The sequence below is a fragment of the Melozone crissalis genome, unplaced genomic scaffold (genome assembly GCF_028551555.1).
Source record: "Melozone crissalis strain CALT ecotype California unplaced genomic scaffold, PUWL_Pcris_2 ptg000013l_1, whole genome shotgun sequence".
NCBI classification, from domain to species: Eukaryota; Metazoa; Chordata; class Aves; order Passeriformes; family Passerellidae; genus Melozone; species Melozone crissalis.
The window spans coordinates 42709461-42734383 of NW_026535791.1; the positions used below are offsets into that span (position 1 = coordinate 42709461).

The 24923-nt window shown below is 37.4% G+C and overlaps 1 protein-coding gene across 3 annotated transcripts in view; it reads left to right on the top strand.

The window, feature by feature from the left end:
- Nucleotides 1–24923, top strand: part of HERC2 (HECT and RLD domain containing E3 ubiquitin protein ligase 2) — a 102553-nt gene that overhangs the window by 69366 nt on the left and 8264 nt on the right. For all 3 annotated transcript variants that reach the window (XM_054272344.1, XM_054272346.1, XM_054272345.1), the window contains exons 61-86: nt 143–320; nt 733–814; nt 897–1068; nt 2964–3108; nt 3759–3984; nt 4711–4882; nt 5414–5600; nt 6340–6480; nt 6638–6829; nt 8097–8250; nt 9361–9468; nt 10552–10683; nt 11198–11356; nt 11448–11566; nt 11954–12079; nt 12982–13137; nt 13285–13400; nt 13519–13717; nt 14879–15093; nt 15360–15537; nt 16373–16534; nt 17631–17722; nt 18585–18724; nt 19721–19908; nt 20574–20771; nt 22452–22535. In XM_054272344.1, the coding sequence (XP_054128319.1) occupies nt 143–320; nt 733–814; nt 897–1068; nt 2964–3108; nt 3759–3984; nt 4711–4882; nt 5414–5600; nt 6340–6480; nt 6638–6829; nt 8097–8250; nt 9361–9468; nt 10552–10683; nt 11198–11356; nt 11448–11566; nt 11954–12079; nt 12982–13137; nt 13285–13400; nt 13519–13717; nt 14879–15093; nt 15360–15537; nt 16373–16534; nt 17631–17722; nt 18585–18724; nt 19721–19908; nt 20574–20771; nt 22452–22535 (4021 nt within the window). The remainder of the gene's footprint in view (nt 1–142; nt 321–732; nt 815–896; nt 1069–2963; nt 3109–3758; nt 3985–4710; nt 4883–5413; nt 5601–6339; nt 6481–6637; nt 6830–8096; nt 8251–9360; nt 9469–10551; nt 10684–11197; nt 11357–11447; nt 11567–11953; nt 12080–12981; nt 13138–13284; nt 13401–13518; nt 13718–14878; nt 15094–15359; nt 15538–16372; nt 16535–17630; nt 17723–18584; nt 18725–19720; nt 19909–20573; nt 20772–22451; nt 22536–24923) is intronic.

Below are 24923 nucleotides of genomic sequence, written 5' to 3' on the forward strand. Positions count from 1 at the left end.
AGTATATCTTGGAATCAATGTTGCATATTACTTTGTCTTGAGATTGCTGTTAGTTATTACACGATGTGTATTGCAAGAGTTGGAGTATATTGTGTGGCTATTTTTTGATTAACACAATGGGTTTGTTGTTCTTTTTCTCCAGGAACTGTGATAAACCCAGGCTGATCGAAGCGTTGAAAACCAAACGCATCCGTGATATTGCCTGTGGCAGCTCCCACAGTGCTGCCATTACCTCCAGTGGGGAACTGTATACCTGGGGTCTTGGAGAGTATGGAAGACTAGGACATGGAGATAATACCACACAGCTGAAGCCTAAGATGGTAAAATCAATGTTTCCTGTTTCTGATGAAATGCAAACGCGTTTAATAAATGACAGCAGCATGAAGCTTAAGTAACAAAAAACACGGAGGCATTGTTTTGGAGTGATCTAAATTAGGTTTTGGTGTCCATACCTCTGGTGAAAGTAAAGCTATTTCAGAAAAATCAAAAAGATCCAGTCTCTTTTTTGGAAAGTGTTGGCAACTGCTGCTTTCAGCATTCATGTCCGGCATCTACTTTGATGCATAGCTGGAAGCTGCCACGTAGCAGTGCTAGATTCTGGACATGGCTGGGTAGTTCTTTGCTCAGGCTGGGCACAATGACTGAGATGAGTCATAAGACCTTGGATATGTTTATAAAGTTTTAAAACACAATTTATTTGAAAACTTCTTTCTTACTCCTTCTGTTTGCTAGGTTAAAGTGCTCCTTGGCCACCGAGTCATTCAGGTTGCATGTGGAAGCAGAGATGCTCAGACTCTTGCTTTGACAGATGAAGGTAGGAGGATCTTGTTCCAGAAGCTTTCTAGCATGTGGGAATTCTGTGATCATTGTTTGACCTGCAATTTGATGTTTGTTAGGTTTGGTGTTTTCTTGGGGTGATGGTGATTTTGGAAAACTGGGCCGAGGAGGAAGTGAAGGATGCAACATTCCTCAGAACATCGAAAGGCTGAACGGCCAAGGCGTTTGTCAGATCGAGTGTGGGGCACAGTTCTCGTTGGCACTGACCAAGTCAGGAGTGGTGTGGACATGGTATGTTACATTTGCCAGGAATTATCTTCCAAGCAGTTGCTCTGTGCTGTATTTAATGCTTTTTTGACTCCATTTGTGCCTTACCTGTGTGCTTTTTCTTTTAAACTGGCAGCTCTTCCAGGGGAGCTGCATCCATTCATTCACTCTACCATTGTAGCATGCTTTCCTGTTTGCTGTACTCTGTTAGAATGCCTGGCTCCTATTGAATTAGAGGCAGAAAGGGAAGATCATTTCTTCTCTTGGCCACTGTGAGACATTTAAAGGAATGTTGAGAGTGGAGAGGAAAAAGAAAACTTGAGAGCCATAGCTTGGACTATGAAGCCTACAGGTAAAGCAGAGACTTGAGAGAGTAAGCACGTCAGAGAGTAAGGAAGTAAGCTGAAATTCAGAGCAGATGGGAAGAACTTCCTTGGGAACACAGGAGCACAGCAACAGCTTGTTGCTCAGAAGACCCCTGAATTGTCAGTAATGATGCCTTGGAGCAATAGTTGCTATGAGATGATCACTGAGAGCTACTCAGATATGGTTTTATTTTTCTCCTCTTTGCCTGCTTGCTTCTGCTTTGTTTTGAACACAAATCTGCCTTTTTGAATTTATAAACCTTTTTGTAAGTTCTGAGAGCTTACTGCATGGCAGGTCAACTTTAGGGCACTAATCAGATCAAGGTCTTACCCCATCCTTGTGTAATAAGACTGTGACCTATTTGATGTATATTGAAACTAAGTAGACTTAAACCAATCATTTTTGTTGTGTTGTCAGCAGTTGCTGAATAACATAAAGAGAAATCCTCAAAAATTTCATTTTTATAAGTTGCTACTTCTGTTAAAAGGAAGAGAAGTTTTTAACAGAGGTGTTGTTTTCAGAGCGGCCACTAGAAATTGCTCTCCATCTAAGTTTTTTTTCGTAGTGACAAAAGGAGCAAGAAGAAAGATAATTTGACAATCTTTTTTTTAAAGAACTCATGCCAGAATTCTTGTTTGTTCCTTCCTTGCCCTAGTTTTTCTCTACACTGCTACATCTAGTCAAAAATCTACAGCTATTTCATGACATTACAGGTCTACAAGGAGATTTCTGTGTCTGTTTCAGCTGGGGATGGCAGAATTGCTTTTAAACTTTTATTCTTCTTGAATTTTTTAATGGTTTGAGGAAAAAAATCATAGCTTCTGGGTTGTGTCTATAGGTAAATAACAGTACTCCATAGCATATTTCTCTTTAGCATAATGTAACCTTTCTTCAGAAAAATGGGTGGTAAGCAAAAGAACCAAGTGAGTGGTTACTAAAAACATAGTGGAAGAAATATCAGGTTTTTTATATTCTGTACTGATATTCTTGGTGGAAGCATTTTAAGGTGTTTACTTTTGTGTATACTATTTTTTTTAGTGCCATTTGCGTATAACAATTTTGGATAAATTTAAATTATGGAGACCTCAGAATCTATATTGAGGCTTCCAGCAATGGGAAAAAACCCCTCAATTCTCAAAACATTTTAGTTTCCTGTGAGCAGTTTAGTTTCATGGGAGCAGACTTAAGTTAAAAGTTCTGTTGTTTTAAGGTTTATCCTCTGTAGTTAAATATGCCCAAGTCTTATCAAACCACGTGAATTTTGGAAGTGTTTACAATTGCAGTAGAGGAAATTAAATGTAATACCAGTTGCTTTGCATATAAAAAGAGTCACAATCATGCTCTTCTGTATTGAGGTGAGAAGCTACAGTGTTGTAGAACTGCAGTTATCCTCATTCTTATGCCTATGGAATTTAGTTTTGAAGCATTTGCTAGTTGGGGTATGTGTGTTTCAGGCAGTGATAAATGAAGTCTATTCAGTTGGGAACCTGCATTGAAGAGGAGTGTGTGAACAGTCCAGTTGTTCTGAGCGCTGCATTTGCTGTCTGTTGCAGGGGTAAGGGTGATTACTTCAGGCTAGGCCATGGCACAGACGTGCATGTGCGAAAGCCGCAGGTCGTGGAAGGCCTGAGGGGCAAAAAGATTGTGCACGTGGCTGTGGGAGCCCTCCACTGTCTGGCAGTGACTGACACTGGACAGGTATGTTGTGTGCCGCCCTCCTTTCCGCCATGCAGAAAGGAAGGAACTGTTTAGGAAGGGAACTACAACCGAATTGGTTAAATGAAATAAAAATTCCTAATTTTATTTCTTTGCTTTTAAAAGTCTGGCATAAATATAAGCACAATTGTAATTTAAAAAGTATTGGTATTTAAAATATTAGTACTGGAGTTAAAATATTTTTGTTATAGTAGCTTTTGTAGTGTTTTCCTTGTATTATCTCATGATCAGTTTTCTTCTTCTTACTCTGGAAATGCAGCAGCAGTCATCGTATTCTGGACGGATTTTTCAGCTTTATTGTAATATTGTTTCAGATCTCCAATACAATTACTAGGCAATTAATTCTTCTAACTTACTGTGAACATTGAGTCATTTAGGAATCAACTGATCAATTATAATTTGGTGATAATTTATTAATTATCTGATAAAGTGCTGCTTTGATTTTTTTTTTTCTTTTACTGTATGGTAATGCCTGCATTATCTAATGGAGGGGGGAAATGCCACAATAGATTATCTAACGTGTCCTAGATTACTAGCACAAATCACAAACATTCTTTTTAGGAGTTTTTAAGAAAGCACTAAATTGAGATAAGCATTGAAGCCAAGTAATACATGGACATTTTTCCTGGCAGGTTTATGCTTGGGGTGACAATGACCATGGGCAACAAGGCAATGGAACTACCACAGTGAATAGAAAACCCACTCTTGTCCAGGGCTTGGAAGGCCAGAAGATCACTCGGGTTGCCTGTGGGTCTTCCCACAGTGTAGCATGGACAACAGTGGATGTAGCTACACCATCTGTTCATGAGCCAGTGCTTTTCCAGACAGCAAGGGACCCTTTAGGTGCTTCTTATCTTGGTTGGTATTTGTTTCCTTACATTGTTTTTCCTTTACTGCCATTGGTGTGTTTGTTTTGTGTGTGGTTTAGTAGGTGATAGAAGAGTGCAAAAAAAAAAATGGTTTAGAAAAAAAAAATCACAAAACAACAAAATGCGTCTCTGGTAAAAAAAAAGTGGCCAACCAAAACTCTTCATGGAAGTGGAATTTTTAAATTAAAATGCAACATGCTTCCTCAAACATCCTAAGGAGTTTCTCTTTATGGAGGTAACGATAGATGAATGTTATACTAGTATTAATCCTATGCACCTCTTGTTTCTAAGGTAAGTGAGTTAAGAATTAGGAAGTCAAAACAGCAGTGTTTTGTGTTGAATATAAAACCATCAAACATCTTGCAAATTAAACTTTTTCATGACCAAAGCAATTTGTACCTCTAATAAATATTCATGTTATTTCAGAATGTTTGTGTAAGTAAAACTTGTTTTAAGTGCTGATCACTAAAATATTTCTGTCTGTTATTGCCTTAATCCTCAAAAGCGAGTAACATTTATTTTACGAAAGCCCTTGTTGAAAAGCCACAGTATTAACTTTAATATTGTAACTGTAGGTACTGCTGTTTAGGAATGTCCTGTAGGGTTAGTTTCAGTCATCTCTTCTGATTTAACAAGAAATTAGATATACCATGCCTTTTTATGTATTATACCATTAAAAAGTGCTTACCTTCTCCTTCCCCCTTCCTCTTTTTAGGTGTTCCTTCAGATGCAGATTCTTCTGCTGCCAGTAACAAAATCAGTGGGGCCAACAGTTCCAAGCCCAATCGCCCTTCCCTTGCTAAGATTCTCCTGTCACTTGATGGGAATGTTGCCAAACAGCAGGCATTGTCTCACATACTGATAGCATTACAGATCATGTATGCCAGGTAGGCATGGGAACATTCTTTCTGTTGCTGAACAAAGGATGATGTAGCTTACCATCTATTAGGGACTTTTGAATCAGGTATAAATTGTTTTAACTCCTCAGGATGGGCCTAAGCTTCATCTAACTTTTCTTTTGATGTTAGCTTTATGTTGTTATGTTTAAAGAAGTTTTTATTGCCTGGAGAAAAAAATCTTTCATTCAGAAATGCTCAAGTAAATAATGTAGAAGCCGTGTAAGAAAATCATGGTGGATGATATGGAGGAAGCAGTAGCGGGCAGAGTGGAAATAACAATAAAACTTTGCAGTGCCATCATTGTTAGTAGAGAACAGAGTATTTGTGCTAAAATTTATAAAGAGAAACTCATGTTTAACATTGAAGCATCAGGCCCAAGGGAGAATATCAATGAACTACCATCTAGATTCTACAGCTTGGAAAACTTACCTTATTTTGTTAAGACAAGCTAATAGAAGTTTTCAAGTTCAACAAGGGAGTATAATGAGGTTTATGTTAATCCATCCTAAATGATTTCAGGGATGCAGTTGTTGGAGCATTGATGCCTGCAAGTATGATTGCACCAGTAGAATGTCCCTCTTCATCACCAGCCCCCCCATCAGATGCCACTTCTGCAGGAAGCCCTGTAAATGGAGATGAGTGTGTGCTTGTGGGAGATATCGAGGAGAGGCTGAGCCCAAACCCGTGGCAGGACAGGAGAGGGGAGGTAAAGTGTCACATTATTTCTTTTTCGTTAGTTTTTAACTGTAAAGCTGAAAAATATCTCAATTAGTCTGATAGTAGCAGAGATTAAAAAATGCCTTCGTGCTCTAATTTCAGGGCTAGATTCTCTGTACATGTCAGATTTGAAAAAACTAAACTTTTAGTGTAAGATCAGTTTTGAACTTTGAGAAAGCATTGTGTCATTTAAATGCAATCATGATGATTTCTGGTAATATTGTAGAGATATTGAATTCATTTTGCAGGAGTGATATTAAAAAAGTCAAGAATAGCAGAATATTTGACCATTATTGAATGAAATTTAGTTGTAAACTTAAATAACTGATGTAGACATGAACCCTGAATGAAATTCTACTACATTGATTCCTAACTGCTAACAGAGCAGAAAAAAGAAAAGGCTTGCTACTGAAGAGGTGTTCTGCATTTATAAACTGTGAACTTGATGTATTTTCAGGGCTTGCCTTCTACTTTGTTGACATTTCTGCAGGCACTGATGTTTTTTTGTATGTTTTTGTAGCAGCTGGCACTGAGGGGAGTGTTTGCTGTTTTATGCACACTAGGAAAAAAAATAGGAGCTAAAAATACAGGCAGTGAATCTTGAACTTACGGCTGTTTTTAAATTGCTGCTGTCTTTGAGCACTAGACCTTCTAATAAATATTTAAACTCTTCAAGGTTTTATAGTGTCTTGTTGAAGGTTTCATGAGTTATTATTTGTTCTGGCTAGGTTGTTCCTTCAGAAGATGCTGTGACGCCATCTGCTGTGACTCCCTCAGCTGCTGCTGCCTCTTCCCGTCCTTTCATTCCAGTCACAGATGATCCTGGAGCTGCCAGTATTATTGCAGAAACCATGACAAAAACCAAAGAAGTAATGTTGTCAATACTCTTCTCAAAACTTAAGTCCTTACCATACTTTTATCAAGCAGTTTTTCTGGTTTTTTTGCGCTTTAAAAATGACTCTGTAAATGACTGCAATTTTAAAAATCTGTGCAAAGACAGAGGGATGTTTATTGTTTGTTTTGTAGGATGTGGAAAGCCAGAGTAAGGTGTCTGGCCCAGAGCCACAGTACTTGGATGAGTTTACAAGTCTCCTGGTACCAGATGACACGCGAGTCATGGTTGACCTGCTGAAGCTTGCGGTGTCCAACCGGGCGGGCGAGAAGGGAAGAGATGTTCTCTCAGCTGTGCTGTCTGGCATGGGCACAGCTTACCCACAGGTCAGCTCTTGCTTCTGTTGCATTTTAACTGTGCCCTTTTTATTACTAGCTTGCTGGAATACTTTCTTGAAATGGAAATGCAGTTTGGCATCCTGAGAAACTTGCTACACATGAAAATTTGAGCTGAGCTCAAATGCATGTGAGCTTTAACTGTTTTAATGGAAATACTATGTGAATATATGCATGTGCTGCAGATGTCAGTAACAGACTAATTTCTCCATTTTTCATGCTGCAATTAGACATTAAGATAAAATGAATTTATGTATTGACCAAGTGTCAGTGGGTATTGGAATGAAGCTAAATTAACCAAGTTCTATTCACTCAATCTGTAGAATGTTAGTTAAAAAACTTCCATGTTGGGAGTTTTTTTGCATCTGAGTTTATTTTTCAAATTGATGCAGTCATTATTACTAGCTAAAAATGCTGTTAGTATATTGTATTGTTAACTATACAATAAATCTTCTGAACTGTTAAGATGTACATTTCATGCATTGAAGCTTCTCACTTTTTACAAAGTATCCAAGGGTGTGGGGTTTTTTTGACATAGCTGGCAGAATGTAACAAATCATAAATTATTTATAGAATATGTGTGTACAGTCATGAACTGAAAGCTGTTTAATATTTCTGTTAGCTTTACCTTTCAACTAGTAATTTTCCTAATGAGTAACAATACTTTTTTTTAAAAATTTCTAAAACTGTTACTCCTCCTGCCCAGTTTGTGGTGATTAACTATATATATTTATGTTGGGTTTGAGTTTTCCCAGTCAAATTACATACACACTGTGTGTGCACTTTACATTAATTCTGGCTTTCTTTATTATCAATAGTGAGTAACTGAGCAACTTTGGGTTTGTGTGGGGTTTTTGTGTTTTGGAGCCAGCATTTTTATTCGAAACTCTTTTAAGATTATTACCTTTGGCATTTCCTCCCTAAGCAGGGTTTTGCAATACTTCATGCTAGTTAAATATTTATACCTTTCCATGCTGGTGTATGCTCTATAGCTTAGATTTAATAGTTTGCTTTTTCTGTAAGGGAAAACAGTTATTTGTGTTGTCATTTACTTACTGAAAACTGAAGTTTTTTGGCCTTTAGTTTTAGGAGTTTTTCTAGCTCTAACACTACTAAAAATAATATTTTGGAGTTAATATGATGGTTTTGAATCAGATTTCCAAAACCAAGTTATTTATTTGGGAAGAATGGCAATTTGATTAGATTTCTTGAGTTAATCAACATACAGTTTATAAAATGTGTATTTTTCCTTTCCTAGGTTGCTGATATGTTATTGGAGCTTTGTGTCACAGAACTAGAAGATGTAGCAACTGATTCACAAAGTGGTCGCCTCTCTTCACAACCAGTTGTGGTAGAGAGCAGCCATCCATATACTGATGATACATCTTCTAGTGGCACAGTTAAAATACCAGGTACAGAATTCTTAGGGTTATGTTGCTAAGATTCAATTATTTTTAAGCCTGCCTGCATTAAGTAGTTCTTTAGCTTAAAAAAATCTGGTTTGAACTTTTGAAGCCATATTATGGCTTTTGCTATAACATGGTCCTGTTGATGTCCATGATCCTGTTGCTATAAAAAAGTATTTCTTTAAACTGATTTCTTACATGCTGCTGAAAATCTCAATTCTGTACAGTATGTATTCCTGGGTTCACTGGTGTGATTCCAGTTGCATATCATTTCTGTTCTCCATGTAGTTATGAAGCTGAGAAGGACTGAGTCTTTTTCAGGTTTAGTAATTGAAAACTCATCTCCTAGTCCTGAGCAAGGGAAATACTTTTTTGTTGTAATGCTGTCTTTTCATTTAGTGCTTCATTCAGTAATATACCTAGTGTGGGATTCACATTCTCTGAACCTGAGAGAAGCAGAGAAAAGAATGATCAAAGCAACTCTTATCTCATTCCCTGCTCGTGTGTTGTGCCATAGTGGAATGCAACATGGAGATTGCTTACCCAAAGTGATGGTGTTTTGTTTCCTTGGCTTGTCAGGGCCAAGAACATCTGCAGACTGTTGGTCAGCAGACAGTCATAAGATTCTGTGCAGTTGAGTTGAGTGCTTGTGCAGATTCAGTTTAGATGTAGTGAAATATACTATAGAATAGTATAGTTTAATAAAGTAATCAATTAACCTTCTGATATCAGTGGAGTCAGATGGATCATTCCTCCTGGACGTTGGGCAAAAGTATCACCGATAACCTAGTACTTAGCAAAAGTTACAGACAACAGAGAGCTATCTGCCTTAACTGTAAATGGGCATATTTTTGTCTTTTGCAACTTTGGTTTTGAATGTTCTGGTATGGTCTTTTGTCTGCTAGCCCCATTCACATGAGCTTGCTGTGATTTAAGCCTTGCAATGAGAAGAAATTACAGGCAAATAATGTCATTAAATCAAAATAAGTTACCTTTATTAATTGGCACTATGGCTTCCAAACAACTGTTTGATTTACATGTGGGTTTCTAAAATGCTGCATTTTTCTGTGATACTGGTTGCTCTGTAGAAGTGTGTGATCTCTTTGTTCTGTTCAGGTGCTGAGGGGCTGAGGGTGGAGTTTGACCGGCAGTGTTCCACTGAGCGGCGCCACGATCCCCTCACCATAATGGACGGCGTCAACAGGATCGTGTCCGTCCGATCAGGTAGGGATGGAGAGAGAGGGCTTCCCAAAGTGTCCTGTGGGATTCACTCCTGAATGCTGAAGGAAATGTGCCCCTGCTGCTAACTGACTTCTTGTTAGGGATAGACTAGTCAAAGAAAGGAAACCTGTGTAAATTGATAGTGTCTTTTAAACTAAAAAGTTTTGCAGGATGTAGACACAAAGTTCGATCTTGTGTCTTTGGATTTGGAGAATCTCTGGGAAGTGCATGTTAGGTAGTCCAGTTCTTCCAAAGGGTGGATGGAGTGTAAAATTCAGTGTTCAGCACCCCTGCCAACATGTGTGAATTTCAGTATAATCAAAGTGTATTTTAACAAATTGGAAAAGGATATTTATTTTGCTAGCTTTCTCCTTTTTCAGGTAGTACTTAAAGAAATGTGAAGTGCTTTTCTGCTGTCTAATGTCCAAAATAATAACTTGGTGCTCGCTCTTTCTGTTTCCTGCTCTGGCCTTTGTATGTGACACTACATGAATTCTTCACATCCTTAATCTTGATATCTCTGATTTAATTTTTAGGCACTACTAATTTCTAGTAGATTTTAGAGGAATATTTTTAATCTCATCAAATTTTGTGTTGAACCTGCCCATACACTGCATTATGTGCAAGGGTCTCAGTAGCTATTGCCTGTGCAGTTATAATGTAGACTTTTCATGTTGCCCCATTTTTCCTCAAAGGTGTTTCATTACTGAGATATTTCTGGTTGGTTCCTGGTTGGAAGCTGTAAAGCTTTATTTAATGTACCGGATATTATATATTTTTTTAATATGAAAGATAATTTGAAAATAAGACAAGGGATTTTAGTAAGCTCTTATAGTTGCCTTCTGCTTGTGGTATTCAGCTGTCTGCTAGCAATGCTAACTGAACTTTTTAAGACTTGTTTTTCAACTTCTTAAGACTCAATGTAACATCTTTACATTTATGTTCATGTACTTTACGTAGCTTTTTTTATTTATTGCCTTTGTGTGCTGTTTCTACTTTTTCACCAGTTGCTATTGGTGAGTGGCTCTGTATGGCTCAGACAGTGTAGCTGAGTATGTTTTATGTTTGTCTTGCCTGCTCTAACAGGTCGTGAGTGGTCAGATTGGTCTAGTGAGCTGCGAATTCCAGGGGATGAGTTGAAGTGGAAGTTCATCAGTGATGGGTCTGTGAATGGATGGGGATGGCGATTCACAGTTTATCCTATCATGCCAGCTGCAGGTAAGGTATCACATACAGCATTTGCAGGAGGCTAAGAGCAGATTTTACTACTACTACTTTGTTTCCTTTTTACACTGCACTCACTGCATGGTATTTACATGCCAAAGTTCAATCGTTCATTTACATTTATGCTAACAAAACATTTTCATTCATCCTTTGGAAGCGTTTTCAACTAAGTCCTGAGAGGTGCACTTGTACGTAGAGAAGAGAGAAAAATATTTTATAGCCCCTCTCATTTGCCTCTTCATAAGCGAAGAGAGGATACCTCTGGGACACAAGTCATCTGAAATGCCCTTCTTTTTTCATCTGTTTTAAAATTATGAAAATTAAGTCATGAAAGTGCATCTTTATTCCTGTCTCTTCAAAGGGAAGTAGAATAGATAACTCAGGCAGATGAGCCCTCTAGAGTGCTGTGTTTGGTCAACTAAGTCCTGCCTAAGTTTTGTTCTTATTTCAGTCTGAGGACAAACCTTACCCAGCTTTTTTTTCTGTTGTTCCTTTTTGTTTCTTGCAGGCCCTAAAGACCTTCTCTCAGATCGTTGCATTCTTTCATGTCCCTCAATGGATTTGGTTACGTGTTTGTTGGATTTCCGCCTAAATTTTGCTTCCAACAGGAGCATAGTTCCTCGCTTGGCAGCTTCTCTAGCAGCTTGTGCTCAGCTGAGTGCCTTAGGTGAGTATAGTCTTAAAATTAGGTCATTTTTTTTAAGCTATGGTGATTTGCTGTAAATGATTATGTTCTTTGTGTGCTTATTTTCCTTCAGCTGCTGGCCACAGAATGTGGGCCCTGCAGAGGCTGAGGAAGCTGCTCACCACGGAGTTTGGCCAGTCCATTAACATCAACCGCATCCTGGGCGACAACGAGGGAGAAACACGAGCTTTGGTGAGAAGGCAGTGGTGCTCTCCTCTCCACATTTTCACGTTAGATTAAAGTGCTAGCCCTGATGTACAACATTTTTTGTGTTCATGGCAATATAGGAAATGAGCAAATTAATAGTCTTCTTGCACAGGTCTGCAAGTGAGTAAAAAGTATTTCAGTTTAGAAAGCAAAAAATGGCTAATTCCAAGACTTAACAGGTGCTCTTTCTGAATTACCAAAAAAAGAGTAGAAATAATTTTTTTTTTTTTTTGAACAAGTGGATGGAAATGGTATTTCACACAGCTAGTTGTAGGTTGGGAAGTTATTTCTGTTTTGTCACAGTCATGTAAATAATGTACTTCCTGTAATGCATGCACTATGACTAACTTTCCTGTTGTGTGGTGTCTCTAGAGTTTCACAGGGAGTGCTTTAGCTGCTTTGGTTAAAGGTCTCCCAGAAGCTTTGCAGCGACAGTTTGACTATGAAGACCCCATTGTGAGAGGTGGCAAACAATTGCTCCACAGCCCTTTCTTTAAGGTAATGCAGGACAATCAGTAAAGAACACATTAAAATAGTTCTGGGATTTTTTTGAGATGTGCTAAGCTCACTTAGTCCTATATCAGTCATGTTTACTGACAAAATCAGAATCCTGTTTCTAAAAGGAAAATCAAATACACAAATGAAAAATAAAGAGTATTTAGCTAGGCAGAGAAACTCAGGAAAACATCTTGTAAGCACACTTCTTGGTAAGTGATTTTGAGTTTTCCTAATAGGAGTGTTGTATATTTCTATTCAGTTAGTTTAGTACTCTGAAGTTTTTTTTTATATCCAGTTGGAAAAAATGAAATGTCTTAAATGGACCCTGTACTTTAAAGTAAAAATGAACAAGTTGAGGAATTCTAGAGAAGAACAAAAGGTGAAAAAGCTTCCTTTGTAATATAAAAGTGAAACTAAGAGGGTGTACCTATTTAAACAGAAAGAAAATATTAAGTTTATAGAAGGAGGAAGTAATATGTCGTTCACAATATTAATCTGGAACATTGGTTTGAAATTGAGTCAAACTGAAAATCAATTGGAAATTCATTGAATTATAGAAAGGAGACTTAGTTTAGAAATGGAAGGTAAAATGTTAAGCATGTGGGATTTGATGTGGAAAGGTAATTAATCTGGGAATGTTTTTCACAGGGAGGTTATGAAAATTTTTGGATTGAAAGAGGAAATTAGATACCTAACCACGTGAGATAGTGGGGCTACACTTGATGTTACCCCATCCATGAGGGTAATGAGGATGGCTCTTAGTGACTTCAAGGCTGTTGAAGTCTTTGAGAGTGTTCAGGCCCTACTGGCCTATGAGCTCTTCATCTCTGTCAAGCGCTTACTGATTTTTATTGCGCATTTTTGATCCCTCTCTAAAATGTTTTTTTCTTGATTGTCTGAAGGTGCTTGTGGCTCTTGCTTGTGATCTGGAGTTGGACACACTCCCTTGCTGTGCAGAGACACACAAATGGGCCTGGTTCAGGAGATACTGCATGGCATCCAGGGTTGCTGTGGCCCTTGATAAAAGGACACCCTTACCTCGCCTGTTCCTTGATGAGGTACTGCAGGAATACTTCACAGGGTTAATGGAACCTGTGAAAGTGTCTCATGTAAAAAGATACAATGAGTTTGAGTGATTTTATGCCAACTGTGATAGGAGTAATTGATAACATGAATAATGTTGTTTAATGCACAATATTTCACAGGTGGCGAAGAAAATCCGAGAATTAATGGCAGATAATGAAAATATGGATGTTCTTCATGAGTGCCATGATGTCTTTAAGAGAGAGCAGGATGAGCAGCTTGTCCAGTGGATGAATAGGTAATTTCTTTCTCCTGTTACTGGTTTGGTCTTGTGATACTTTGTTGTACAATGATAAACTGCTGGTTTTGTGACTTATAAAAAGCTCATTTAAGATTTTGTTTTGCATTTCCTGCAGACGACCTGATGATTGGACACTTTCAGCTGGAGGCAGTGGAACCATTTATGGTTGGGGTCATAATCACAGAGGACAGCTTGGTGGAATTGAAGGAGCAAAGGTCAAAGTCCCAACTCCATGTGAAGCTCTTGCCACCCTTAGACCAGTGCAATTAATTGGTGGTGAACAGACTCTGTTTGCTGTGACTGCTGATGGCAAAGTAAGGATATAACAATTGATTGCTTCTTTGACTATCTTGAAATATTTCACCCTCACTCAGAATGGGTTTGGCTAAATGAAAAATATTGTGCATACTACAGGGTTCATTATTATTGATAGCAGTAACTTTGTTTTTTGGGTTTTTTTTGTTTTTTAAAGAATCTGAACTGTACCAACCCCACCAGTGTTTTCTAGGATTGCAGTTACTATTGCATTAAATGGCTGAAATGAGAAACATATTTAAGTTCTCAATTCAAAAATGTGATCAGATTTTGTTAAACAAAGTTGGATACACGCAGCATGCTCATGGAGTTCCCTAAAACAGGGGTGATTATTTCTCTCTAACAGGGGCGAGATTGTTCACAGTTGGCTAAAAGTAAGTTAGATATTGCAGGATCTCATTTCCTGGTGCTGAAATCCTGGGTGAAAAAGAATCTCAGTTCAGAAATTTAGGCTTAAGGTGTAAGAGAAAAAAATCATTACATGAATTTGAAAAGTTTTCATTTTTATACAGATGGCAGCTGTTAAGAGAGAATTTTAGCTATAGCTTTGTTTAACAGTTACCTTCATCTAGTGAGGTACTGAAATGATTCCTTGGGGTCAGTATCATCCTTGTTAATAATTCACAGAAGGGTAAAGAGCAGATTAGTGGCATTTCTTGACATCATTCTGTTGAAAGAAATTATTTTCAGAGAGACAAAAAGAGTAAAAAACAGTAATTAAAACTACTTATGAGATGGAAGGGAAAGAAGCAACTGAGTTTAGGTGTGTATATTCTACAGAAGAAAAAAAACTAGAATAGAGCTGCTTGGAAGGAGAGCTACAGGCAATAGATGATTTTGTAATGCATCAAGCAAAGCTATGCTCCCTTGATAGTTTTACAAAATAAGCTTTAATATTTCACACTAAATCCATTAAGTCAGTGAGAGTTCTTATTGACTTGAATGTAGCCATGTTTTCCCAAATATTTTTTGTGAAATATTTCAATTTCCTTATTTTCCAAAAGAGAAAATAATAAGCTTGTAAGAAACTGGTTTTTTTTTTAGACTTTCCTTGAACTGCATTCTGACATCTATACATTAAGAATTCTTCTCTAGAATTCATTTCTAGGGAATGTTCTGCATGAGGCAAACAAAACTAAACTTTATTCTTTACTTTAAAGCTGTATGCCACTGGATATGGAGCAGGTGGTAGACTTGGAATTGGAGGAACAGAATCAGTTTCTACTCCAACTTTACTGGAATCCATTCAGCACGTGTTCATAAAGAAAGTTGCAGTGAACTCAGGAGGAAAGCACTGTTTGGCACTGTCTTTTGAAGGAGAAGTTTATTCCTGGGGTGAAGCAGAGGATGGCAAACTTGGTCATGGAAACCGAAGGCAAGTAACACTTGAAAATTTACTTTAAAAAGGTGATTAACTGGAAAATTTGCTTTAAAAAAGTGATTAATGGATACTTATAGTTGCTGTATATTAATGAATTTTTCTAGTCAAAAAGAAATCCTTAGGATATTAAACTGGAGCAAAGCAGATACTCAGCGATTTTAGGTGTCCTCATTCTCATTTTAAGAGAGGACTCTCCATACCCTGGTGAATGTGAGTGGCCTATCTCAGAAGTTTTGTCCAGACAGATGTTTTCTTTTCAGCCCTTGTGATCGCCCTCGTGTGATTGAGTCTCTGAGAGGCATAGAAGTGGTTGACATTGCTGCTGGGGGAGCACACAGCGCTTGCATTACAGCTGCAGGAGACCTTTTCACGTGGGGAAAGGGGCGGTATGGACGCCTTGGCCATGGAGATAGTGAGGACCAACTAAAACCTAAACTGGTAAGAAACCTTTGGAGCACTCAGCAGTCTCAGTCCAGTTAAAATCTTCTGATTTATAACTTTTTGCATTTCTGCATGCAAAGAATGAAAGGGCATGTGAACATGTGGCATGTGTTTGTAAGAAATGAAGAAGCTGCTGTGATTGAAAGGATAAAATGAAAGAGGAACTGCAAAACTTTGCTTGTGGTCACCAAACAGCTTACAAGGGATTTATTTTAAAGATTTCAAGAAATAGGTGAAGTTTCATGCTGCTTTGAATGATGGATTGTGCCATTTGGAATCTATTTCAAGTGTTAGCAAGGATAGGAAGGATGTGTGGTAGGAGTGATGTATGTGGGTCACCAACCTTTTACTTTGTGATTCCAGATCCCATACTTCATCACTAGGTGGCGTCATTTCAAAAGATGGCGACTAAATTCAGATTATGATGCAAGCGCCCAAAAATTGTAAACTAGCAAAAGGGTACTTGAAAATAAGATTTTTTTTTTCACATACTGTATTCAGTACAAGCCCAGAGTGCCTGAAATTATTTCAACAGAATGTAGTCTTTAATAGCCTTAGGTGTTTTGTATTGTTCTCCCTGACACTGAGGTAAAATATTCAGCTAGTTCACCAATTAAAAGACAATAAATCCTGTATTTAAAATACATAGTTAGTTTTCATTTTGCTGTTTGAAAAGAAAAAAAGCTCTTAGAGTTGCCTTTATTTCCGTGTTCCTGTGCTGTTTCAGACTTGTAGTTCCAGTCATCACCTCTCTTAGCTGAGTTTGTGATCTTTTGTGAAACTAAATAACTGAGTATTTTAAGGTGAACAAAACTGGGTGATGTCATTCCAGGTGGAAGCTCTCCAGGGTTACCGCGTGATTGACATAGCCTGTGGCAGTGGAGATGCACAGACACTGTGCCTCACTGATGATGATACAGTCTGGTCCTGGGGTGATGGAGATTATGGAAAACTTGGGAGAGGAGGCAGTGATGGCTGTAAAGTACCCATGAAGGTATTTCTGTGTAGTTTTTTCATTGCTTTAGAAACTATGATGTTGGTGGAGAATGCTGAAGAGAGATTTGCCAATGTTGTAAACTTTCATCCATCCTGGAACATCAGGATTCTTCTGGTGTTTAAGAGTGAACTTTGTAGACCATAGTAACAGGATTTTAAACTTTGTACTGACTGTTAAAGTTGCACTTTAATTGACTGCCAAGTTGCACTTGAAGGTTTTTCTTTGGAAAGCATTGCTGGTGTAAAAACTGCTAATCTTAATTTTGGTTCCAGTCGAAACATTAGGTTTTGCCAAGAAATCTTCATGTTTCCTTGTGTTAATAAATTTACAGTAGTCATAAGGTCAGTCCAGAAAGGAGTGTCAATTCATTGCAAAATAATCTTACTTTATGTTGAACCCTTTCTGTGAATGCATGGTTGACTTAGAATATATTCACATGTTATAGATGAAATCCCCATAGACATTAAATTTGAGTTCCAGCATTTGTTATGAAGGTGAATGTTGCTTGTGTCTGAGAAATGTGTCTGTGACTGTGTGTACCTATGCACAGCAGATTTTAGCTCCTAAATAGAGAATCACAATTAATTACTTGGATACAGGTATCCCCATTCTGTTTCCAAATATTTCCAGCATGGTGTAACAAAGTAAAAATAGCTTGTTTATGTTTCATCAGTCAGTCCCGTAGGACCGATGGTAAAGCAGCATAAGGTTCTACACAGAATAAATAGGAAGGGTCTGCTGGAGGTGGAAATATTTTTATTATGTCAGCAGAATCACACCCATGTCTTAGAAGCTAAGGATGATTGAGTGTTAGTAGACAAAGCCTTGTCATTTCTGCTGTGGATAATAGCAGAGTGACTGTGGGCAAAACATTCTATAGCTGATTTTCAACAGTTTGTGAAATTTGAGCTTCTTTTCAGTAAATGATAGAAAGATGACAGGAGTGGAATTCTTCGAAATCATCTACATAAACATTTTAATTTGTAAATATACGTATAGACATACAGTAGGTTGTTATATTTTACTTAAGACAGTTGAGTCTACAATCTCCTCAATAAACTAATTTAATTTTAATTTGATATTGTTTTTCTAGATTGATTCCCTCACAGGTCTTGGAGTGGTTAAAGTAGAGTGTGGATCACAATTTTCTGTGGCCCTTACCAAATCTGGAGCTGTGTATACATGGTGAGTGTTCTGTATTTGTTATTTTGACAGCGTTAGAAGTCACCTTATCTCTAACAGATATCAGTATTACACTTCCTTCGCTGTTTTGATCTCTTTCAAAAATTGAGTTCCTGAGTCATGGTTAGTAATAAATTTTCCCACTCTGGGAAACATTTTCTACTGCCATGAATGAAAAATCCAGGTATTTTTTCTTGGAAACGTAAGCACAGGGTTGTCAATCCAGACACTGACCACTGCAAGATGCAAGGAAGTCAGTAGGATAAGCATGAAGTGTCATGCATGGCAGAAAGTGGTAACATAAATAGCATTCTCATGTATTATCAAAACTGTGTCTAGCTTGTGGCTGTAGTTTGAGAATTTGATTTTAGAAATCATTGTTTTAATCTTCCTTACACCATTCCAATTTTTTTAGTTTAAACTGCTAGACTGAAATGTTTAAAAAGACTTAGCAAAATACCTTCCCAACTTCCCTCGACTACCTTGTTTGTATGACATTTAAGTATCCTTAAACTGTATGAAGTTCCAGTCTCTGAGATAGTAAATACACTGTTTTTGCAGATAAATTATTCTAATACTTGACTCCTTTAAGAGTTAATAATAAAGACCACCCTCTGGAAAAGTGATAAAAGGAACTAGAACTACCCAGATTAGATAGGAACATTGTGTTATAGTTGTAAGAATCTGTACTGAGTCAGCAGAATCACATCCATACAAAGTAGCGATGATTCACGTTGAATGTTTGGAGAATATTTTGGTATGGGACTTAAGAAGTACATCTACAGGTCAAATGTCAGACATAGCGTGTCATTACTTTTTTTCCACAGTTAAAACTCAGTTTTTAAATGTTTTCTTCTCTGTGCAGGGGCAAGGGAGATTACCATCGCTTAGGCCATGGATCTGATGACCACGTTAGAAGGCCACGCCAGGTGCAGGGACTGCAAGGAAAGAAAGTCATTGCAATTGCTACGGGGTCTTTGCACTGTGTTTGCTGCACTGAAGATGGTATAAAAATCCAATCATTTACTTAGTTCTTAGCACTGAATTTGAAAAAGTTAAAACTTTGTCTTTTAGTCAACTCTTGGTAGGTTGTCCTTGCTAAAAATGCTGATTCTGTGTGCATGGACATATTTTGTATTTGCAGATGCTGCATATTTCTTGAGCAGCAAGCATGACATTAAAGTGATCACATAAAACTAAATTAATGGAAATTAAAGAATTCAAGTTGCATCAGCACTGATCAAAGAAAAATAGAGCGCTCTGAAGGTGATTACAGAATGGTCAAGCAGTAGCATTGAATGGACTTGGCCTTTTTTGGGGTCCTGTGGGTTTGTTGAAGTGTTTAACTTACCAAATGAAGCACTGCACAAACAATATTGCTTCTTGCATAGCAGGTTTAGTTTGTGAATCTTCTTTGTAGGAGATTCACTCCCACAATTAACAACTCTGCGCAATAACTGAGTGTTTTATAGGTGCTAGTGAAATATACAAGCTGAAAATGAATGTGAGTAATGAATATAGCTGCAGAAAATAAATGCCCAGGAATGAGGTTGTTACTTTTAAAGTGTTTCCCAATTATCTCACAACAGCAAGCACCTATTTTAGTATCTTGTCTAGTAATGGAGTTTTTTATAGGATTTTTGTCTTACACAAAATATTAAGCCTTTTAATTTGTTTTTATATTGGCTTTTCTTTTGCTATGAAACTGTCAAATACAGGCTGTTCCTGATGTTCTGTTCCAGAGTATGGTGCTCTACCATCTCCTCTTATTCTGGACCAGAACCTTTCTGTTATACAAACTATGAGGAAAGAAATGCAGCTGCTCTGTAGAGACTGTGGACCTGACTGTGTCAATCAAGATTTATCTGCATTAGATAGTGGATTTTAGGATGGCCATCAGCCACAGAAATCTTTTTTACAGCCCAAGGCCTTATCTGGTCAAATAATTGATAAAAGGTTGTATATTAGCCTCTGAATAATAAATTATTTTTATTGGTTTAGGGGAAGTGTATACATGGGGAGATAATGATGAAGGGCAGCTTGGAGATGGAACAACTAATGCCATCCAAAGACCACGCCTGGTTGCAGCACTTCAGGGTAAAAAGATCAACAGAGTAGCCTGTGGCTCAGCACATACTTTGGCTTGGTCAACCAGTAAACCTGCTAATGCTGGCAAGCTGCCTACACAGGTAATGGTTTTGGCTTATTGAATTCAGATTTTAAGCATACTTAGTGTGCTTATTGCTGACCTTTCAGTAGATGTACTTCCTTTCCAAATCCTTGTATAAACTCAGTGTGCTTTAGTTTGACTTCAAGTTTGAACCAGTCACTTTGTTTTACTTCTGTATTTCCAAAGGATTCCATTTTTCCAAGCTGAAAAAGCCTCTTCATTCAGTTTTTAATCCAAATGTGGAACAGTAACTCAGTTTTAAAATTGGCAGGAATTTAGTTCTGCCTTGCAGCTATGAAAATGTTATGCCTTCCAAGGGAGTTCTTCATGCTTGCTTTATATTGAGAAGACTTGTTTTTTGAATATTCTGCATTTCAGCTATGCCTGGAAGTACTGATGACAGGATGTAAAATGTATTTGTTTATGGAGAAATTGTAAGATATGGAACACCATTTGTATTCTAGCCATCATATGTATATAATACTTGGTTCAGTTTAGATGGATACTATTAGTATCTTTTATAAACAACTGAACTCCATGTATGAAGTTTTAACAGTGTGAATAAGCAAATATGTGAATTTCTAATACAAATTTACCTACAAATCTAAAGATTGTTGTTCTGTTGAATACAATAAAGTGTATAATAATTATAATTAACATTTGGATATCATTGCTTTATCATAGGTTCCTATGGAGTACAATCATCTGCAGGAAATTCCCATTATTTCATTAAGAAACAGGCTTCTGCTCCTGCATCACATTTCAGAACTCTTCTGTCCTTGCATTCCAATGTTTGATCTTGAAGGAAGACTTGATGAGACCGGTCAAGGACCCTCAGTTGGGTTTGACACGTTACGGGGAATACTGATATCACAGGGAAAGGTATTGTATCAAACTTTTCTAAGGGAGAGGTTTGTAACCATAACAGAGAAGTGCTGTTTAAGCTGTTTCTGGAGAAAAACAAGCTGTATAGCTCAATTTGTTCTGTAAGTTGTGTATCAGATATTTGCAATCTGATGATGCAATCTTCTTTCTTTGTGTTCGTTCTTCGGTGTTTTTCTCAGTTCTTCATCGTAGTGCTTTTGTGTGTTGATCTTGAAAATAACTTTACACTGTAAATCTTCAGTTGGTAGTATAGCTGAATTCTTCTAGAGTATTAAGTGGGTGATATCCTGGAAAAAATGTAAGATAGTAGACAATGATCGATTCATACCTGTTTGTATTTCAGTTATCAAGTTCAGGTGATTATACTAGTTAAACCAAAGCTCTGTGCAGATGCAAACTTGTTTTAGACTGAGCTAAAGGTGAAAATAGAATACCTAGGAGTTCAATTTCAAGTGGTAGTGAAAGGGGGTTTTAGTAGTTAAGTCAAGTCAGTCATGAGAAAATGTAGATAACTGCTAAAATGCTTCAAAGCCACAACACTCATTCAGAACTTCAGACAGGATAAGCCATAAAAACCTGGTTTGCCTTCAGTATAATCATGAGGTTTGGGTCTGAATTTTCTCACTGTCACAATAATTCATCTAACTGAAAAAGAAAACATTATACAAACAGACAGAATCTGCTGAGAGATATGTTTGAGAAGAGAATTGATGAAGTTTTCCCCTGCAGTGCTGTTCTGTGTCCTTAAATAAGACACATGGCCTGTAAGTAGACGACTTAGTATCTGTTGTCTCAGGGTCTCTTTCTCTAGATTCCAGTAAAATTGTGTAGTAGAACAACAAGGCTGTGTACATACTTCACAGACCAAGGGAAGTCATCAAAACCTAAACTAGAAAGGAAATCCTTGCTGTTCTGTTCATGAGACTTTTATTTGTTAATGCTATTAATTCTGAGTCCTTACATACATAATGTTATATATAAGTGTGTGCAGAAGGCACATTGAACCTGATTTCAAGTCTGCAGAATAGCTTCAGATGTAAGATAAAGTGGGATATCAGGCATAAGTACACCAGAAACATTCACAAGGCATCAGAGGTTGTGATGCCATATTCATATCTAGGCATTTAAATCAAGCTTACCTTCAGAGATTCTAAACACTTCAAAATCATCTTAATCTTGCTTGAAATTGACTACAAAATTGTATCCAAATATTTAGTGTGGGAAGCTCGGATACTTGAATTTACTTTTTAAAAAAATTTATTTGTTGTTTATTAATTGTTTTCCATAGCAAGATGATCTCATATTTGGCTTTTTTGATTGCTATTCTCTATGTTAATTAGCCTCTATATACCTGCATTTTTCTGGTATAAACTAATTTATACTTGTACTCAGCAATACATTGATTGCTTAATAATTGTATTTGGGTGCAATGCAACCTTTCAAGCCATGGTTTTAACTGATACAGATGGGATTTCTTTACTTTTTTAGTATCCCTACTGTTTTAGACATGAAACAGATTAGCACAAATAACATGATCATTGACTTACATGTTGCACCTTCATATTCTGGGGCTTTTTTACTTCCTAGGTTGAACTGTGTGCTAATCTGCAGAATATGTGCAGGGTTCTTACTTGATTTCAGTTTTGCTATTTTCTGGTTATTTTTTTTTTTTCTTAGGAGGCAGCTTTCAGAAAAGTTGTGCAAGCTACCATGGTGAGAGACCGTCAGCACGGGCCAGTCGTGGAGCTCAACAGGATACAGGTATCTTCAGCTGAAGTTCTGATTCACTCTCTGTGTGTTTAGCCCACAGTGCTGTGTTGGTCAAAGCCCTTTCTCTGTTTCAGCTGTTTGGTATCTGAATGCTAAAGAGTGGAATTTTTATCAGAGAATCAAGCAATAAAGAAGTGACTGCAGTTTTAAGTTGCTTATATTCTTTTCAGTATGTTTTTATCCATACTGCAGTTGTTTGGGGAGAGGATGGCACTTGTTGAAATGTTAAGTGAATGATTTACGCTCTTAAGGAGCAAAGTATGTCATGCTTGATAAAGGATTGCCTTTTCAGAGCTCACTACATTACACAGTTTAGGACAATAGTGATTCTGATGCTTTTCTTACCTTTCCAAATGCTCAGCTGAATGAAGGGTAAAAAAGGAGAAAAAACTGAAGGGTGAGGGGAAAAAAAGGCAAGGAAAGAAAGCTCTTGAATATAATTAAAATTCAGGATGATAAACTCTTGTCCTTTGGTGGTCATCACATGTAGTCATATTGATTGCAGAAGTCTTTGATACAAAAAGGCTTTTTTCTTTATCATTGATGTTAGAAAATGTAATGTTGTGCCTTAGGCCAGATATGCCTTTTTTTCCATAGATACTTCTGTAACACAGAATAGTAAAACACTGTTTTCATTTAAATGGACTGCAGCCTGATCTTAGAGTCTGCATGCGTTTCTTTCCTGTTGTGGTGGGTTCTTTTTTCTTTTCTTTTTTTTTTTTTTTCTTAATATGCAAAACCATTACCATTTGTGAGGTTAGAGTGGAGAAAATGTGAAAATTTGAACTTGTTATTTTTTGTTAGTGAACAGAAATATATCCTGTTTTGGTTGGACCCTGTTTCTACTTCTTTACAATTTTCTGTGGACATGTTAAATTTCTTGTGCTAATGTTCTGTGACTGTGTTGCTCTAGTTGATTAGAATCTTAAAATTGCTAAGTCTTTACTTACTGAGTCCAACTGTATGAATTGGGAAGCTGAAGAGAGTAGCAGAGATTTTTGAAATTACTTTATAAGTGTGTGAATTCAGAAAGTCCAATACACATTGCTGGTATTTTAAGCAGGAAACTAGTGATGAGTAGGTTTTGGGATAGTTTCCTAGTGTCCTCCTTTGTTAATTGAGACAGGCTTTCCCTTGCATTTCAGTTTATTATTTAAATCTGTCTTGAACCCTAGGAAAGCATTGGCAGCTTCCCTTCTTCATAGCTTCTAGGGGAAATAAAATACTGCTGTAACTAACTCTCTGTGTGGCCAAGTGAAGACTAAAAGAGGTCATATTCATAATATGCCCTTATGAGTAGTACCACACAGTACCAAATATGGCTTTTCTCGAGTTAGCTTTTGCTCAGAATGAAAATGTGGATTCTGAAACTGTTTGATCCTTTAATTGGAGGTTCAAGGCGGCTTTGTGTAGTCTCAGAAAAGCTAAATGTCAGCAGTTGTAAGTTGAAGTGCAGCTGGACTTTAAGACCCCTTGGCTTTCAGAAGACTCTTCTTGCAGTTTATAGATTATGTGGTGCAATCAGTTCTCTTCATCTTCCTTGGTGTAAAAAAAACCAGATGAGTTTTTAATTTAAACTTGTTTTCCAGGTATTGACTTGTCTTTTACAATACTCTCCAGTGTCCCTTGCTGTTTAGTGGCTTCTTTGGAAGAACCAGAACTGAGCATAACAGTAGTGTAAACCCAAGCAAAGCAACACTCCTTTCTCCTGGGGTCCAGTGATACAGGGACCAGATTCCTTCAGGGTAGATCACAACCACCTTACATACTTCTTGGCCCTGGGTCTTTTCTGTTGGGAGCCTTGTAATGGTGGGACATGGTGGTTTTCTGTGGTTTTTCTGCTCAGGGTATGTGAGAAACCATGTGGTGGCTGTACTGTAACTTAACTGTGTGCCACCCTGGTGTTTCTGTAACATAAAATGCTTCTGGAAATGTGTAATATGGATAGTCAAAAACTAAGTCAGAAGTGAACTAACAGTTAAATGACCAGACAGGGCTGTAGTGCTCAGGTTTACTTACTGACCCTCTTACTTCAGATCAGATTTTCCTACTGTTTAAGTTGTGGTGTAGTTCATGCAGTGTCAATTGGACAGTGTGTTTTGGCCTCTAAGCAGATACTTTCATAGTGCTGTGTTAAAACACATCTTTGCACAGCAGTGGAAAGGAATTTCTTCCTTCTCGAAAGGATGCAGATTTCAGTTATTAAGGAGCATGTCAAATTTAATGAATGTAATATGGCAAAGAATCTCCTAGTTTAATGTTCTTTACCCTGAAGGGAGAAATGTGATATGTATGGATATATGAAGTACCACTTTGAGTTTCTTCCTCCTTACAAGGACTTCTTATGCTATGTAGGTTATAGGAATCTCACTAACAGGA